Source organism: Peromyscus eremicus, chromosome 4 (genome assembly GCF_949786415.1).
Source record: "Peromyscus eremicus chromosome 4, PerEre_H2_v1, whole genome shotgun sequence".
NCBI classification, from domain to species: Eukaryota; Metazoa; Chordata; class Mammalia; order Rodentia; family Cricetidae; genus Peromyscus; species Peromyscus eremicus.
Window position 1 is genome coordinate 15,023,826 of NC_081419.1, and position 18,757 is coordinate 15,042,582.

Below are 18,757 nucleotides of genomic sequence, written 5' to 3' on the forward strand. Positions count from 1 at the left end.
GGCTGCTCGGCTTGTGGTACTGACTGACCTCCAGCTGGCCCCTGGGCAGCTGCTGTGTCGGAAGCTCTCTAGGAGGCCCTGTGACACAACTGGCGACTCTGAGAGGGTTCCTCTCTTTCTGTCTCTGGATTTGGGTCCCAGCCACCAGAGGAGCCTGTTTGCCATCACTACCCAGGAAGGAGCCAGAAGGTTGGTTAGATCACCAGTCTCCTCAGCCATTTGTTTGTCACCGAATTAGAACCAATCAGGCCAGGTCTTGGCCTCTGGCAGTCCCTCGCTGGCTGTGTGATGTCCAACGTCCAGAAGGTGCCTTTGTCGCTCCGTATCTTGCTTCTTCTCCATCTATTAAGGAAGCAACAGAAGTTATTGCCCTGTTCTCACCACTTGTCCGTGCATTTCCCCTGTGCCCATTATCTGTGGACTGACTTAGAGTCCTGGGCAGAGTTCCTATGGCCAACACAGCATGGCAAACATGGCTCTGACAGGCCTTGCCTTTCCCCTATTTCCTCCGCCTTGCTAAACTGTTAGATTACATTCTTAAAGTTAGCCACCAAGGTCGGTTCCCTGATTAGGCTACTTCTTCCTCCTGAGGCTGACTGGCAAGGTCCAGCTATCAAAGTATTGAAGTCCAGCAATCAAAAGTCCCCTTTGGCTCACCTAATTAACATGTCCAATTAAAATATACCACCCCATCCTAACAAGGGGTTTCCCTGCTGCAAGCCTCAGGAAAACATAATGGAATTCAGCTACTATCACAAAAGTTACTGCTTGGAAAAGTCAAGGACTTCTCCAAAGATCAAGCCATGCCTTAAGGAGTCTTGGTGATATTTTAGCTTTTGTATATATATTAGCTGGTTCCTAAAATGATTTTCTTGTGTGCTTCCAAGAATACTTAGTGTATTTATCTAAAATGTCTATCAAGCATCCAAGGCCATACGAAACATCTGTCTCCTAGGTCAGGCGGATAGCTTTATTTCTTTTGCAATTTAGGGTAAGACCCTCCTTTCTTTCTTTCTTTCCTTTTTTTTTTTTTTTAAAGATTTATTTATTTATTTATTATGTATACAGTGTTCTGCCTGCATGTATGTCTACAGGCCAGAAGAGGGCACCAGATCTCATTACAGATGGCTGTGAGCCACCATGTGGTTGCTGGGAATTGAACTCAGGACCTCTGGAAGAGCAGCCAGTGCTCTTAACCTCTGAGCCACCTCTCCAGCCCCGAGACCCTCCTTTCTTTCTTTCTTTTTTTTTTTTTAAAGATTTATTTATTTAGTATGTATACAATGTTCTGCCTGCATATATGGCTGCAGGCCAGAAGAGGGCACCAGATCTCATTACGGATGGTTGTGAGCCACCATGTGGTTGCTGGGAATTGAACTCAGGACCTTTGGAAGAGCAAGCAGTGCTCTTAACCTCTGAGCCATCTCTCCAGCCCCCGAGACCCTCCTTTCTTATACAACCTTACTAACAGACCCCTAACTTCTTTCCTAACCACTTCTAGGAATGTAGACTGAGCACATAGATCCCCTTTTTGATATACTAACCGGTCATTAGCACTCAGTTGACCTCCTCTTTTACCACTCCCATTTTGGATTGTAAAAGAAAGCCTGGTGGTCACTGCCTGAGGAAAATTCTTACCTACCTTTATGACCCTGTAGAATTCAAGCCTGGTGACCTTGCTTGACCAGGCAGGGGCTTGCTATTGCTTGGGTTTATAACTGGATTCCTGGGAGACTTAGGAAGAATGTGGAGAATGGAGAGGGATAAGGAGGATTTTGACCAGAGAGTACGTGTGGACAAGATGAAAGATGAGGAAGAGTCAAATGGGGAAGTACTAGCTGGGTAAGAACAAAGTGAAAAGGACCTAAATGAGGCAGAATTAAGACGAGAGAATTAAGATAGAACTTAGAGTGAGCAGTAGATAAATATAGAGAGAAATCAGGTAAGAAAGGAGCTAGACATGAGAACAGAACTGAAGCTGTGTAAATAGGATGTTATGCCAGAGGAATTAAAGCAAGTGGACTATAGAGCTCGGTGTGCTGAGATTATATTTCCCAAAAAATAGCCTCACTGTTAGTAGTTCTCTCTCTTGAGCCCCTGGGATATATAATGTTAAGGCTGGTCCCTCTAATATTATACAAGATTTCCCCTTTCCCTTTATAAATTGCCATTTGCCTATGGACCAATTCTGTCTGCTCTCTATCCAGAGGCAGTCCTTTGTCCCTCTGGGGCAATCATCCCTCCCTTCTCCCTTGCCCCCTTTCTCTTCTCCTTCATCCTCTGCCTCCTGTCTTTGTCTCTTATTCCCTGCACTTTGTCCCTCTGGGGTAAACAAATCTCCTCTGTGCTGAGAACTTGGTCTTGAGGTGTCTTGTGCCAACTTTGAGGTCCTTTCAAACACCATTACTTTATAAAAGACGTTATTTTTTCAAGAGCAAGACATACCCATGTGGATGAGTTAGAAAATGCATCAAAGCACAAAGGCTGTTCTTTTACTACAGAGAAAGGTGGGAGGCTCTGAGGCCCCCTTTTGCTTATGGGGCCCTTTCTTCTTTTTTCCTTGAAAGTGGTCCACTTGCAGCTTCCTGGGTCTCCCCACCTGCAGGCCAGATTAGGCAAACCATGCTCTTTTCCTTCTCCACCCTGCCTTTAGGCCACTGACTTCCCTCTTCTCTGCTTTACTGACATCAGTTCTTGCTGAATGTGCTCTTTCCTGTCCCTGGTGTGACCCCTGAGGTTCATCAGAAAAGCAAACTTCCTTGCATAGCAGTAGCTTCCCCCTGGATCCCCACCTCCAGCAAGCTGAGGTGTTGTGCCCATATCGTGAATCCCCCAGAGACCACCAAGGAGCCAGTTCCCAATGCAAGCACGCAACAGTCTTTATTTTCAGGTTCGAACCTGGACTGCCACCCTGGGCTCCTACACAGCAGATAGTAGGAGAATAAGGAGGCCTCCAGACTCCTGAGGAGTCTGGGATGAAGTTTCAGCAATGTTTCTGGTACACAGGGGAACCTGCTGAAGGCCGCAGGTCTGGAGCCCCACTCTAACTTAGACAATTATCTTCTCCTGATGGGAAATTGACTGTTGTGGAGTTGCCGGCTGAGTAATCCAGAAACAGAATGTTCCTTAGGAGGTTTTTCTCCTCATCCTCTTTTTTTCCTTTTTGAGCTTGCTGTAAACTGAGATAGCTCTTAATAGAGTCTTTATAAAAGATCTGGAATACATAAAGTACTGTTTAGCAACAGCACTCACTAAATCCCAGGGTTGAAGGAGCCATTGGTGAATTAGGCTCCAGTTGCCAACCATCAGGAGAACTTTAAGGATATCAAAACTGACTGTGAACTTAGAAATAAAGCAGTGTTAAGTTCACTTATGATTTGTGTACTCTCTATCTTGTTGAAAGAAAATGGGTTAGTTTTGTCAAGAGATTCTTTCTAGATGTTTGCTAATAGTTTCCTCTTAAATATAAGTTTGGTAAATAGTTCTTCTAAGAAATCTCTTCTAAATGTTAGTTAAGAAATCTCTTCTAGATGTTAGTTAAGAAATCTCTTCTATAAGCTTGTTAAATAGTTTAGTTAAGAAATCTCGATTCTGCCTGAGGCCAACGCAGGGCCCAGCTGCTGATCTTACGAAACCCAACAACTTGGAGGTGTTGGTGAGATTGCCCTACTAAACAACCTGCTCAGCGGAGATCCATTCAGGAAAGGTTTCAGAAGCCTACAGTCTGCAGTCTGAGGAAGCAAGATCAGCTGAGGAGTTGACGAATGAGCAAAACGTGACCTGAGAACACAAAAGAAGGCGCCGCCAGCCACCGAACCAGATCACCAGAATCATAAGCCTACCCTACACTGACTGGGAACAGGTAAGCCATCTCCGCACCAGCAGATCAGGTCTCTAGCCCCTAGGCCCCACCCATTGGAGTCCCAGGGACCAGACAGCTACCTTTCCCTGCTCCCCCACCCCCAAAAAATAACCCAACCCCTACGAACCCAACAACTACTGGGAGCCATAAGCACATCCTGCACCAACTGGGAACAACTGCTCCCTGAGACAGAACCCACTAACACTGATTGGACTAAGCTGCTTCCAGAGAAACAGAGCCCAACAGCACCAATTCGACCAAGAACTCCTAGTGGACCAAGACTATCAATTAGAACAAGAGAGGCACCTTCAGACACAGACACCGCCTGCACCGAGCAGAGGAAGAGATGAGTAAACACCAGTGCAAAAGTACAGGCAACAACATAAAGACCTATGACATCAGAACCTAGTGATTCTACACCTGCAAGACCTGAACATACCAAGGCAGAAGAAGCAGAAGAAATCAATCCTAAAAATGACTTTAAGAAGATGATAGAGGCCCTTAAAAGAGGAAATGAAAAACTCCCTTAAAGAGGAAATAAAAAATTCCCTTAAAGAAATGGAAGAAAAAACAAACAAAAAATTGGAAGAAATCAAAGAAAGCTAAGAAAAAAATAATTAAACAGATGAAGGAAACAGTTCAAGATTTGAAAATTGAAATTGAGACAATAAAGAAAACACAAACTGAGAGAAAGCTGGAAATAGAAATTCTGACTAAACAAACAGGAACTACAGAAGCAAGCATAACCAACCGAATGCAAGATGGAACAGAGAATCTCTGATGTTGAAGACACAATAGAGAAAGTAGATTTGTCAGTCAAAGAAAACACTAAAGCCAAAAAAGTCGTAACACAAAACATCCAAGAAATTTGGGACACCATGAAAAGACCAAACCTAAGAATAATAGGGATAGAAGAAGGAGAAGAATACCAACTCAAAGGCACAGAAAATATATTCAACAAAATCATAGAAGAAAACTTTCCTAACTTAAAGAAATACCTATGAAGATACAAGAAGCTTACAGAACACCAAATAGACTGGATCAAAAAAAAAAAGTCCCCTCACCACATAATAATCAAAACACTAAACATACAGAACAAAGAAATATTAAGAGCCACAAAGGAAAAAGAACAAGTAACATATAAAGGCAGATCCATCAGAATAACACCAGACTTCTCAATAGAGACTATGAAAGCGAGAAGGTCCTGGACAAATGTTATGCAGACACTAAGAGACCATGGATGCCAACCCAGATTATTATACCCAGCAAAACTCTCAATCACCATAGACGGAGTAAATAAAATATTCCATGGTAAAACCAGATTTAAACAATACCTATCCACAAATCCAGCCCTACAGAAAGCACTAGAAGGAAAAATCCAACCTAAGGAAATTAAACACACCCGTGAAAACTCAGGCAATAGATAATCCCACACCAACAAAGACCAAAAAAGGGAAACACAACACTACCACAGAAAAGGGCTTGGCACAGCTAAGGCTGTTATAGACATCTAAAGACCCATTCCAAAAAGATATTCCATCTTTATCATCCTCTACTCCTGTACTGGGAGGTGTGGCAGCTATGCAGATCACTGGTTGTAAGCTCAATAGGAACCTGGGCCAGAGCTGAGTTAAGCTCAGTACCCCCTCCTGCCAGAGGCTGAGAGTCAGGGATAGGCAACTTTCTTCTTGATAGCTTCCAGCCTAAGACAGAGTATGCTTGATGGAAGGCATATCTCTCTCCATGACAGGTAATGGAAGAAATAATCAAGAAGAATGACTCAAGACAGACCTCAGTCTATCTAAGGGGCCTGAGGGGGCTCTTTAAAAATTAAGAAGAGGGAATTGTTGGGGTCCACAGAGGTTTCCTAATGAGATCTGAGCTTGCTTTACACAGCAGGGCTGCATTAGGGAATGGCTTGACCACATGCATGGTTACCAGGAGTTTGGAAGAGTCTGCACTTGGCTGTGCAAGGGGGAGGTCTTTTGCCCCACCCTTTGGCATTTCTATAAATAGCCCTTTAGACCAGACAGAAGGGGCTGGTGGGTTTTGACCTAGGCCTTCCCGAGGCTATCCTGTGTTTCTATCTGTCTCTCTCTCCTCTATATTTCTATCTAAATATTTCTCACTTCTCCCTGCTCAAGAGTACCCTGGGGGAAAAGTGGGAGCATGCCCCCCGCAAAGTAGTGCATGTGTCTGCAATGCCAGTGCCTTTATGGGGAGCTGGAAGGTGGAGAATTGGCCAGAAGTGCCACAACAAGCCAGCCTGCAGTATACAATGCTACAGAAACAAATGACTCTCTTGTGTAAAGCAAGCTCAGATCTCATTAGGAAACCTCTGTGGACCCCAACACTACTGCTTCTAGTTTTTTATGTATGCAGGGTTCTGGGGGTTGAACTCAGATCATCCGGTCTGCTGAAGTGACCTCCTCCTCCTTGAGAGGTGGGGGGTGGCATGGAGAGCCTCTCAATGAGTGCTCTGGAGCTGCCAATTAGGCTAGACTAGTTGGCTGTCGAGTCCAGGGATCTACCTGTCTCTGCTTCTCCAATGCTGGGATTACAAGCATGCATTACTTTTCTAGTTTTCTAGTTTCTAGTGTGTGGGCCTGAGGCTGACATCCATGTCTTTTTCAGTTGTCTTATTTATTTTCCTTAACACACGTGCGCGCGCGCACACACACACACACACACACACACACACACACACACACACACACACACACAGAGAGAGAGAGGAATATTTACTTGGTCTCTCAGTAAACCTGAAGTTTTGGCTACAGTGGCTGGCTGGATAAAGTCCTGGGGTCCTCCCACAGCACTGGCTTTTTATATGGGTGCTGGGGATCTGAACTCAGGTCCTCATACTTGTTCAGCAAGCGCTTTGCCCACAGCACCACCTCCCTGGTCCTATGCTTAGATTTTTTTCATGTGGGCTCTGGGGATCAAACTCAAGTTCTCATGCTTGCAAGCAAGCACTTTACTGACAGAACATCATCCCAGCCCTTAGCAGATAATTTTATTAAGTTAAATTTTCTTTCATTTAATTTTTTATTATATTTTTAAATTCTATCTATCTATCTATCTATCTATCTATCTATCTATCTATCTATCTATCTATCTATCTATATTTTTGTGACAGGGTCTCTCGGTATATCCTTGGCTGTCCTGGAACTGGCTCTGTAGACCAGGCTGGTCTCAAACTCAGAGATCCACCTGCCTCTGTCTCCTGAGTGCTGGGATTAAAGGTGTGTGCCACAATGACCCAACTTTCTTTCATTTTTTAAAAATTTGTTTTTGTAGTAGTGTGGGATCGAATCCAGGGCCTTGTGCAAGCGACACAAGCTTTGTACCACTGAGCTTTGTCCTGAACCCTCTTTTTATCTTTACTTGAGACATGGTCTCACTAAGTTGCTCAGGCTGGCCTTGAACTTCCTGTGTAGCCCAGGCTGGCTTTGGATGCTCCTTAGGAGACCACAGTGGAATCTGTTAGTTACCTCCAGCTGATCTTTGTTCCTTGTGTTCCTCTGAGACAAGCTCAGAGATCGACTGGGTTGGCTTCTAGAATTAACCGCCTCTCCAGCATGTCTTCACATAGCCCTTCCTTGGTGGCACCTACCCTGTGTCTGTCTGTTGTTATGGACTCCAGTTCTGCTGGCCTACCCTCAGGCTCACCTCATGATGCTCACGTCTCTGCAGACCATCCCCACAGGCAGGCAGGGTGAGTGCTAAGGCCTCAACCAAGGAATTAGGAGAACACAATTTGCAACACTATCCTCCAGTCAGCCTGGCTCTGGCCTTAGGCATAGAGGCCTTGGTGGTAGATGGTTCAGTCCAACAGCGCGGTGAGTGGAGAGAGCGGACCGTGAATCGAGTTGCCCAAGGCCCTGGACATGGAGAAGGTCTATAGTACTTTCCTGTTTTCATGATTCCTGCCACCAATAAGTGGTGGCCAACCCCTTTATGACCTGGCCTTGGGGTCTACCCCTCTGTCGTGGGACAGTCACAGGACAGTGATTTATCTTTTAAGGATATGGACCTACCACTAGGGGAGGAGTGACAGAATTCCCACTGTGGCTCAAACAACCACAATTATGGCATGTCCTAGTGATCCAAGGCACAGTTTATATTTGAGTCTTTCTGTCTGTGATCAGTGATGTGAGTTAGCGGGTGGGAGGAGTAAAGATTCAGAAAGAGAGGAGGCCCGGCCGCCAGAGGAGGCCTGGCCACCAGAGGAGGCCTGTAGCTGGTGCTGCCTTTCTCCTCCAGGCCAGTAGAGGGTGCTGGTGGCTGTAGGAGGGAAAGTGTTCTTCAGGCTAAGTATTTTCCCCTTGCTCCTGTGCAGACCAAGGGTTGTGGTCTGGCTCTGGCTGGTGGCAAGTAGTACCTCGCAGCTTGTTGTACTTCATAAAGCGCCATACTGCGCGGCTCACAGAACGCTATGCTGTGTGGTACTTCATCCAGCCTATTTTCCCTGTATGCAGCTTCCCTGCCACTGGGACTCCACAGGCATGCCCATGCCCATAAAATCTGGGGAGGTCTTTCTGGGTCCTTCCCCCCACGAAGGGAGGTTGGGTAGGTTCAGCATAGAGGCACGCGGCCACTTCCACCGAGAATCCCCACCCTCCAAAATCACATTGTCACTGTTGCTTCAGTTCACACTTCTTCCTTGGTGAGAAGGAAGTTCTCACAGGTCAGTGCCCATTCCTGGGCGGACCCCTTCCCAGTGGATCCGGGGGCAGGACTTCGTGCACCCCCACAGGTGGTGATCACCCCCAATCTGTTGTCTACACCTATGTACAGTCCTTGGCTGCCAACCCAGGGGCCATTTTAGGGAAGACACTGTTGGAGGCTCTTTTAGGTCCAAGGGTCCCCACCCTCTGGTCCTGAGTCCTGCCTGCTGACCTCCCGAGGAGAGAGCTGGGGGTGCACTGGCTTACACCACTCTTCTCTGAGGATATGTGGCCGTAGGATATATCGGAGGTCTCGCCCATACCTCATGACCTGTGCTGGACACTAAGGGGAGGGTGTAGGGGGTCTGACTGGCAGGGCTAATGGCTAGGGTCTGGAACATCATCTGCTCCCACGGACCAGGAAGATGCTGCCACCATGTAAGTCCTGTCAGCTTCAAATGCTACTGTTCTATAGAGACCCTAGACTTCGGCAATGGCAGGTCACAGCGACTCCATCCATTCATGTGTCATTCATTTATGTTCTTCATATGTCAGATCCTGAATTAGGGATTGGGGATATGGAAACTCATTTTCAGTTCGCTCTGTGTGTGTGTGTGTGTGTGTGTGTGTGTGTGTGTGTGTGTGTGCATTTGTGTGTAAGGAGAGAGATTTTTAATTTTTGAAATTTATTTTTATTTTATGTGTGTGAATGTTTTTACCTGCATGTGCATCTGTGCACCACATTAATGTGCTTGGTGCCCGAGGAGGTTGTGAGCCTCCATCTGAGTGCGGGGAATCAAACCCATGTCTTTCACAACAAGTGCCCTTAACCACTGAGCAAACTCTCCAGCTGAGAGAGAGAGAGACAGAGATTGATTATATAGAATGCATAGGGAGGCATGTAACAAGACCCCTTCCTCATGGTTGCCTGAAACCATGGATAGCGTTGGACACTGTACAAAGCATGGTTTCTCCTTTACTTATATTAATCTATGATAAATTAAACTTACAAACTAAGTACAGTAAAAAATGAACAACTAATGATAATATAAAGCAATTAGAACAGTATACTACAATAAATCTGTGCCAGTGGCCATGTCAGAGGAGCAGCAGATGGCAGTTGATTTCAGGGTGTCAGTCCACCAGGAGGAAAATCCCTGATGGGTGAGTCTCGGATAGACAAGGCCCCACGACCACAGAGTCCAGAATGTCTTTTGCTTCTGCTGTGCCTTTACATATTCGCTGCTGCCATCTTCCTCTGGTGTCTGACATGGTGTGAATGGGTGTGGGGAGATCCCCACTGCCTGTAATGTGGTGTGTTTATCTCATGGAAACATCCCGTTCTACTGGACACTTTTACCTGTAGATTATTATGAAGATGATTTCTTCCTAAGCTGTACTGTCTAATTGATAATAATAATGTTAGTTTAAATAGTTTTGATGATAAAAAATAAAACAAGGAAGTGTCACACAGCTAGAACACATGATTTTCTATTGAGGAGCCATATAGACTGTGGCTTAGAATAATTACTCAGAAAAACAATTGAGTCCCAGTAGCCCAGCTAGTTTAAATTCTTCTACTGTTAATGTTGGGAGATGTGTTCACAGGTTTCAAAGTGCATCAATGCTGAAAAAAAGCTTTGAAAATAACTTAAAGTTAGACTAAGATGTTTTATTAAATAGCTTTGAGGTGAAAAACCCGAGAAGACAATCTAAAGTTTTAGAAAGGCACGTAGTTGAATGAGGAGCTCGTTAAGGTCAGGGAACAAGAACAAAGCAGCCCAGTTATTAGCTGATGTACTTTCCTTGCTAGGGTTGGTTGATGATCAAATGTGAGGATTAATAATTCCTTAGACCTATTTCTGCCCTCAATCTCCTGATATAAAAAGCTACTGATGAGTGGGTATGCACCCTAAAGATTTAAAGTAGAACTGACTGTTTTTCATATATAAAAGTTTAGGTTTGTGATTCCTTTAAGATTCCTTATAAGATTACCTTTCAAGATAAATAATAAAGTGATTGGTCCTTTCTTTGTAACTGTAAAATGCAACCTCCCAGTAAAAGACTTGGTTGAGAAAAATAACTTGCTTACACTCTGTTAATCTATAACAAGTTGCCTTGGGTATGAACATACATGGGTTCTTGGGGATAATTTGTTTTTTACCTGTAATATGTAAAATGTTTAATCATGTAAGGGATTTGGAAAACATGTTGCTTTTTACTTGTAGTCATTGTAATCATTCATTTGAAAAATGGTGGTGCACGCCTTTAATCCCAGCACTTGGGAGGCAGAGGCAGGCGGATCTCTGTGAGTTCAAGGACAGCCTGGTCTACAGAGTGAGTTCCAGGATAGCCAGGACTATTTCACAGAGAAAGCCTGTCTCAAAAAACAAACAAACAAACAAACAAAATGAAAAATAGAATGTAACTGAAAGGGAAAAATCAGTAGCCCTCTTGAGAGACGCTCCCTCCCCTCCTCCTCTAAAGGTATTTGCTGACCAGCAGTTTTAGAACTGACCAAAAATTGAACTCATGGGAAGATAAGGCTGGAACAATAAATCTATATATCCTGGACTTGGCAAAACAGGATATGGGGAGTAATGGACTCAACTGACCAGAAATTGAACTTATGGGAAGATAAGGCTGGAACAATAACTCTGAATGTATATATCCTGGGCTCAGCAAAAACAGGACATAGGGAGTAAAAAATGTATGTCTCTGTAGATACCCTGCATCCTGTTAGCCATTAGTAACCTCATGCTTATAGTTCAGTCAGTAACTTCAAAGAACTACCTCACCCCTAGCCCCCTCATCCAATCTCAAGTATGTAACTCTCTGCACGTTAGCCTTTCCTATATAAACCCCTTGAAGTGAGTGATCAGGGCTGTCTTCCTCCACTCGCTGTGTCGAATGTTTGGACATGGACCAAGCCCGGGCTTGTTTTGCTATTAATAAACCCCTGTGTGCTTGCATCGGATATCGGCTCTGTGCTGGTCTTGCTTGGGGGTCTTGCGACACGGGCACAACATAACCACATTGTATTTGAAAAACTTCAATTGAAAAACTTTGAAAACATTGCTTGAAAAACTTTACTGGGGTATATCAGCTACAGATAAAAAGTATACAGAAGAGTACAGAAGAATAAAGAAGGAAACCATCAAGAGAGTGTGTGAGTGTCTTTTCTTCTTACCCTCTCGGATAAAAAGTCTTAGTATGTGCTGACTCTGTGGATTTCCCTTTGAGCCCTGTGCTGCTGGGGGCTGGGCCCCCCAGGCAGCAGTAAACCTGCTAGCAACACTACCGTTGAAATTGGGGACATTATCAAGCAAATGTGAGCTACCGGGAGATAAGCCCTGTAATACTGCTGCACCAGTGATGGTCTGGTGGGCAGCATATACGACATGGATGGTCTGAGAAAGGGAGACTCTCAGGCTGGGTCAGACAGAGTGGGACCTTATGGGATTTTATCAGGTTACTCAGAACTGTTCTCAATTTAAAACTCATACATTGTTTAGCTCTGTAATGTCGTTTACTATTTTTAGATGAGGTTATGGTTAACCTTAGTTGACTTTGTGTTGTGGTTAATCTTGATGGTATTTAAAATTGCCATGTAGGGCTGGAGAGATGGCTCAGAGGTTAAGAGCACTGACTGCTCTTCCAGAGGTCCTGAGTTCAATTCCCAGCAACCACATGGTGGCTCATAACCATCTGCAATGAGATCTGGCGCCCTCTTCTGGTCTGCAGGTGTACATGCAGACAGAATGCTGTATACATAATAAATAAATAAATCTTTAAAAAAAAAATAAAAATAAAATTGCCATGTAAACAAAGCCCTGGACATGCCCGTGATGGCGTTTCTAGACTGGTTTAATTGAGGAGGTAAGATGTAACTGTTTGTGGCACTATTCCCTGGGGTGGAGTGCTGGGCTGAATAAAAAGAGTTCATCATAATGTCTGACTTCAGTCCCTTGTTACTCTTTCCTGGAAGGCTTTCTCTGCTCTATCCTGTGACATTGGTGAGCTGATACCTCTGAAATGTCTCAGAAGTTTCAAGCCTTTGGCTCTCCCTGCCCCTCACTCTCTGAGGGACACTGAGGGTCCTTCTCTGATCCAGTACCTTGTCTGCTCTGAATGGCATGGCTCTGACCTCTCTAGTGGCCCCTACATCCTAATTAGAGGGTTCTAAGTGGTGTGCTTGCAGGCCAAGGTCCATAGGTACTCTGTGGAGACAAAGGTCACTTGGATAGACCTTCCCTGGTCCCAGCTTGCACCAGCCCTGGTGCCTCTCTGACATCCATTTCCACATGACTGCTTCTGAAACCAGTGATAAAGTGGCCATTGATACCATAATCCACTTTAAGTGCTGCCCAGCTCCTCCTGTCCCAGGCCTGCTTGTAGGAGGCCCAACTTGGGGTACCTGGAGGGAGGGTGTCCAGGGCTGTCTCACTGCTCTGCTGGCACAAACTGTGCCCCAGAATGAGGTCCATAAACCAGCCCAGAAGTGACCCAGCCGTGAGTTGGATATGAGAGAGGAGAGAGGGAGGACCAGATGATACTCATCAACATCCTAGGGGTGTGTGTGGGAGCATTCCCAGGGTAAACCCAAGCCTGCCTGTTTCCCAGCAGCACCCTGTCTCTAGGCAGGCTAGAGGGTGGACAGAGGTGTGTGGGATGTAAGTCCTGACAACATGAGAGAGCCTTTGCCATGCTCTGTGTCCAGTTATATGGGGTTGTGACTGGTGATGTGCCTAGCAGGTGTGAGGACAAATCCTCTGCCGGTGTGTCAGATGACAGCCTGCCTGCCAGCCTGGAGCCTTCTAGGAAGCTATCCCTGGGGCCAGAGGGGACATGCAAGTGATTATGCCAAGGGACAAAAGGGTCTGAGTTTCCAAGATGCCTTCCACTCATTCCCCCAACCCCAAAACCAGGGCCATGCTGGTCTATAAAGCCAGTGCCACTGGGGCTGGAGGACTTGATTGTCAGTGTTATGCCCAGATTACGACCCCAAAGAGACCACTGAAGACCGTGGATGTCCAGAATGCAACAGCAAGGTTTATTCTGTAGATGCAAGTCTAGACAGGGAACTCATTCCTACACCCAATACAGTGAGGCAAGGAGGCGTTGCTCTTTCTTTGTGTGACCAGCTTTTTAAAGGCAAAAACTGCAAGCCCTTCAGGGGGTTGGGAGGGCTTGGCACGGGTGCAACTCAGATTTGTTTATTTTTATCTCTGCTCTCTTTTAATTGGGTGAGGGTGTGTAACTTTTGAATTTACTGGTTGGGGGTTACAATTATCATTTGGGGGGCTGTCCGGGACAAGTCCCAGGCTTTGTCCTTGAGCTGCCATGGGGGCTGGCTGGCCTAGCATGTACTGACTGTGGGGGCTGGCTCAATGGTCTAGGCTCTGTCCTTGACTCATGCACATAACTCTAAGTTGGTGAGGGGTCCCAGACAGTAAACATCTGGCTGAACTTTGAGCAGTCAGAGTATGTGCAGAAAGGGAGCTACTGCAAGGACTATGTCTTTTGTTCATGGCCCTCCCAGAAACTTCTTGCTCAAGTCTCAGGAAACTGAAATTGAGGCCTGATCTCTGAGAGAAGACTGAGCAGCCTGTTATGGCATCTGCTTGGTTCTTTCAGTCAGGGCTGAGATCAGGTGTAGGGATGGGCCAGTCCTTATGAGCTGTGTAGTAGTAGTTTCTCGTTGGGACTGCCAGCCCACAAATAATGAATGACATGGAGACTTATTATGAAAGCTTGGCCTTAGCTTAGGCTTGTTCCTAACTAGCTCTTGTAACTTAACCCATATCTTTTAATCTAATTCATTTATGTGGCTCTGTTCTTTACTCTGTACTGCCCATCCTGCTTCCTTCACCAATCACAGCAATACATCTTCACAGTGTACAAATATCCCACAACAGAGCTCAATACTGGTGCTGTTCTGGGTGTCTACGGCTCCCACTGAGGTCTTGCTGCAGCCTGAATTTGATGGCCAAAAGGTACTAGGCCTCCTGCTGTGCCCAGGTTGGGAGTGACCAAGCTTCAGTTGCATCTAGTCAGGGAATGCTTTAAACCTGGGCACAGGCCACCCCTGGCCCCTCCACAGTGAGAAACAAAGGCTTACAGTGATCAGTGGTACAACCCTGACAGAGACTCTCACTGTGTGACGCCGCCGTTCAGGCCCCTGCTTTTCTGGGCTTTGGCTTGTGCCTGGGGTTTCTGGGTGAGGAGGCCCACATGCTGGCAGTTCTCCCGTCTCTGGTATGTTGTTACCATGGTGACTGACGGCATAGTCTTCCTAGACAACAAGGATGGCATGCTGATGTCCATCAGAGCTGTCAATGACCCTGTGGAGGGTGACCTCAAGGTTCACGTGGAGTTCCCAAGGTGAGTAGCCTGTGAGCTGGCTGGCTGGACAGGACCAAGTGCTCTAGCAGGAAGTGATGTTTATGTCCACCAGGGTAGATGGCTGTAACCAGATTGATGCTGAGTACCTGAGGATAGGGCCCCAGGGGCACTTTTGAGTTCCAGGTCAATCCTGTTGGGGACCAGGAAGTCTCCTGGGAGCGTCTGCTGGGCTTACATAAGGGACTTCTGGGGGAGCCCTGCTTCCACACCCACCCTCTCCAGGGTCTCACTTGTGTGGTACAACAGGGGCACACCCAGCTCCTGTCCGTGTCTTGTCATAGCCACCTGTACCATTTCCTCTGCGGCCCTGGACTACCAGGGTGTGCATCTCTGACGCTGGTTATAGCTCCTTTGCAGAGGTCTACAGCTACAAAGAGCTGGAAGGCGTGCTTAGCACCGCAGCTCCACAGTGAGAGGCCTGGGCTTGCCCTATCTCTGGCCCACCTTGTTTTTCCGTGTACCCCTCCCCCCATCCAGCCCACTGCTTTCTCCAGAATCTTCCTCCCCTCTGGCCCTCTCCAGCTTCTCCTCACTCCTTCCTTACCCCTTTTAGGTCATGCTTGGGACTGTCCCACATCTCACCCCTCGGAACTTGCTGCGCCCTTTCCTTGTCCCCTTCTCATCAATCTGGGACAGCCTGGCTAGGACAGGGATGGTGGGTGGTAGGTGGAGATGGGCGTTGGAGTATGGCAGGGGTAACTCCTCTCAGCTGTTGACCAGGAAGGGTTTGCTGGGAGGGATCCCTGAGGACCAGACAACCCAGACACAGCAGTGCCCCTCTTTAGGGCGGGAACCCTTTCCTCCTTTCTTGGTAAGCCTCCCTGCCTGGACCCCCAGACTGAAGCTGATTCTACTTTAATTTCCCCCACTTCCCAAAATGGAGAGATGAGAGCTGGGGGCTGGTGGGAAAGCTTCAGGGAAAGATATTCGAGGAGATAGGGCGTAGGGTGGAAATGGGCACCCCAGCCTCCCTTAGGACCTTACACAAAATGAGGAGAGGCTGTGCCACAGGCATCCCGGGTGACCGACCGTCAACACTTCCCCGGCCGAGTGCAGGGTGAGTTCTCTGCTAAGCTTGGGATGGCGAGACCTCTGGTGCCTTCATCTCATCCCCGAAATCTGCTGTCCCTTCTGCTGGTTGAGCCTCATGCTTATGGCTTTAGCTTAGCCATGTCTTGTGGAAGAAGCCACCCTGGTTTCCTGGGGCCGCCTCCGTAAGCCAGGGCAAAGAGAAAGAAAGAATTCTCTCCTAGTCCAGGAAGCTGAAGTCAGGAATCCAGGTCTGTGGAGGCTGGGAGAGGTCTCTTGCCTGGGCCCCTCCCAGCTTCCGGTGGGCCCCTGTCCTGGGCGGCTTCAGTCTTGGATGCTTTCCTCTCAGAGCTTCCTCTTTCCTCTGCCTGTCTGCGTCTGTCTGAATTATTTCTTCCGTAAGGATGCCCACCTGATTAGGGCCACCCTAACCTTAGGATGATCCCATCTGAGATCCCTAACCAATATGTCTGCAGAAACCTCCTCTTCCAGTAAGACATCATACGGAGGTTCTGTTTTGGTTTGTTTGTTTTGTGTTGCTGCTTTTTCGAGACAGGGTTTTTCTGTGTAACTGCTCTGGCTGTCCTGGATCTCGCTCTGTAGACCAGACTGGCCTCAAACTCACAGAGATCCGCCTGGCTCTGCCTCCCGAGTGCTGGGATTAAAGGCGTGCGCCACCACTGCTTGGCTACCATTCAGAGGTTCTGGATGGGGGATACTGTTCAATCCAGTGTCCCCCATGTCTTCTTAGCTTTTGGGCTTCACTCTCCAAGGCTTGCACCTTATTCTGCAATTGTATCATCCTGTTCCCCAAACCCCCATGATGGCAGAACTGCCAGCTCCCATTTGCTGCCCCACTACAGAGTTGGACTAGAAGCCCTTGGGACCTTGATGCAGACAGGTTCTTGGGGAGACATACCCAACCAAACCACAGCAGAAGCTGCCAAGTTCCTATCCAAGTTCATTGCTAACAATTTTGGCACTCACAAAACCGTAAGTAGTAGATGACTTGTAAATGTGTGAAAATTACCCGCATCTAGGGGGTGGGAGGTGACACCCTTATGGATTGTCCTGGTATGGTGGGGAGAGACATTTGTGGTGTTTCTTCAAATCTGTAGCCCTCTCTTGTTATTTTCCTACTCTCTTAATTCTCTATATCTTGGTACTTTTCCAGTCCTCGTAGGCCTCTGATTATTCTCTTCTCCCAGGCTGCTTAACCCAGAGGCTGTTTTGACTTTCCATGGAGCTAAACAGCCCTGCTAAGCTTACTTAAGCCTCCATAATCAGGTGATTTTGAAAAGATAAGGAGAAAGAATCAATGCCAGATCACTCTGTCATTTTCCTGTCTCCTTGGGCCCCCTGCCCAGGGCCTGGCAGAGCCAGGGGTTATCAGTCCTGTAAGAGTGAAGGACTCAGAAGTGTGGTGGGTCTCTGAGGTCTCTGGGCAGGTGCCATGGAGAGGCATCTTTAGTCTAGGGAAAGAGACAGCAGCAGCAGTGTGTGCATGAGGTGTTCACAGGTTTGTGGAAGCTTTGGTGACAGTTCCTTGTTTTTGTGGGTTGACAGCCTTGGGGGCAGGGCTTAGCTTGTGGGGAGTAGCAAGGACATTTGTCAGGGAGTGATGATGGAGTGATTGTGCCCTTTTTGTGTAGGAGCAGCCAATCTCTGTAGGTGGAGTTTTCCTGTGCTGGTGGCCTCTCCCAAATAACCACTCAGAAACTTAGTATTATTTATAAATGCTTGGCCAATAGCTCAGACTTGTTGCTAGCTAACTCTTACATTTAAATTAACCTGTATTTCTTTTTTGTGCTTTGCCGTGTGGCTTGGTACCTTTTCTCAGTGTGGCATGCCCATCTTGCTTCTCTCTGTGTCTGCTTGTGACACCCGACTCTGCCTTTCTTCCTCCCAGCATTCTGTTTAGCTCTCCCCCTAACCTTATCCTGTCCAGCTATTGGCCAGTTAGATTCTTTATTAAACAAATCACAGTGACATATATTCACACAATGTAAAGAAATATTCCACAAACTTCAGGAGCAGTCAGTCTCATCAAGACCTTAGGAACCAAGTGAGGCCCTCTTGGGGCCACTCTGGGCCCCACCCCTCTCCCTATTATGTCCCTAGTCTTGCCCTTCTCCCTCCACCCAACAAACAGATTCTGTATCCCCATGACTCCTTGACTCTTTGGGAATGCCCTTGGGCAGGGCACAGTGAGCCCTGTCTTGATCCTAGACCCCCTGGGGAGACTGAAGTGGACTCTGGCCACTTGGGGTTCTCCTGGGAGAGGGGGCAGGAGGTTTCATTTAAATTTGGTGCAGGGAGGTTGCTGCATCCACAGGGAAAATTGAGCATAGCATATGTGGCATCCATGAGTTCACAGTGTCTTTGGTGAAACTGAGGTACCTTGTAAACATGGGACCTGGCTACCAGGCTCCTTTGGGTCTCACTGGTAGGATGTAGGAGCTGGAGCTGGAACAGCAGGAGGGGCATGGAGTTGGCTTGTCTGGGTTTTGCTTCCCACCACTGCTGTGATCTTGGGCAAATGGTTTGGACCTCTGGGAGCCTGAGAAATGGGTCAGGACAGTGGCCAGTGTGCTCCTAGACCTTGCTTGACTAGCTCTCATGTGTATTCCATGACAGACCTCCTGGACACATGTAGATTAAGACACTGATGCACAGAGGCTGGGCCAGTTATTCAAGGTCACATGACAGGCAAATCCGGGCTCAGGCCCCATGGTGTATGTAGGCTCTGTATTGCTCTTGAATGAGAGGTGGGGTACAGGGGTCCCTTCCC

General features: G+C 47.0%; 1 protein-coding gene across 1 annotated transcript; it reads left to right on the top strand.

The window, feature by feature from the left end:
* The first annotated feature begins 7,683 nt into the window (after nt 1–7,683).
* On the top strand, nt 7,684–15,350 carry Lcn15 (lipocalin 15). The gene is given in 5 exon segments (XM_059258804.1): nt 7,684–7,704; nt 14,430–14,528; nt 14,777–14,916; nt 14,990–15,064; nt 15,251–15,350. Coding segments are annotated over 5 exon segments (435 nt in total).
* Nucleotides 15,351–18,757: the final 3,407 nt, after the last annotated feature.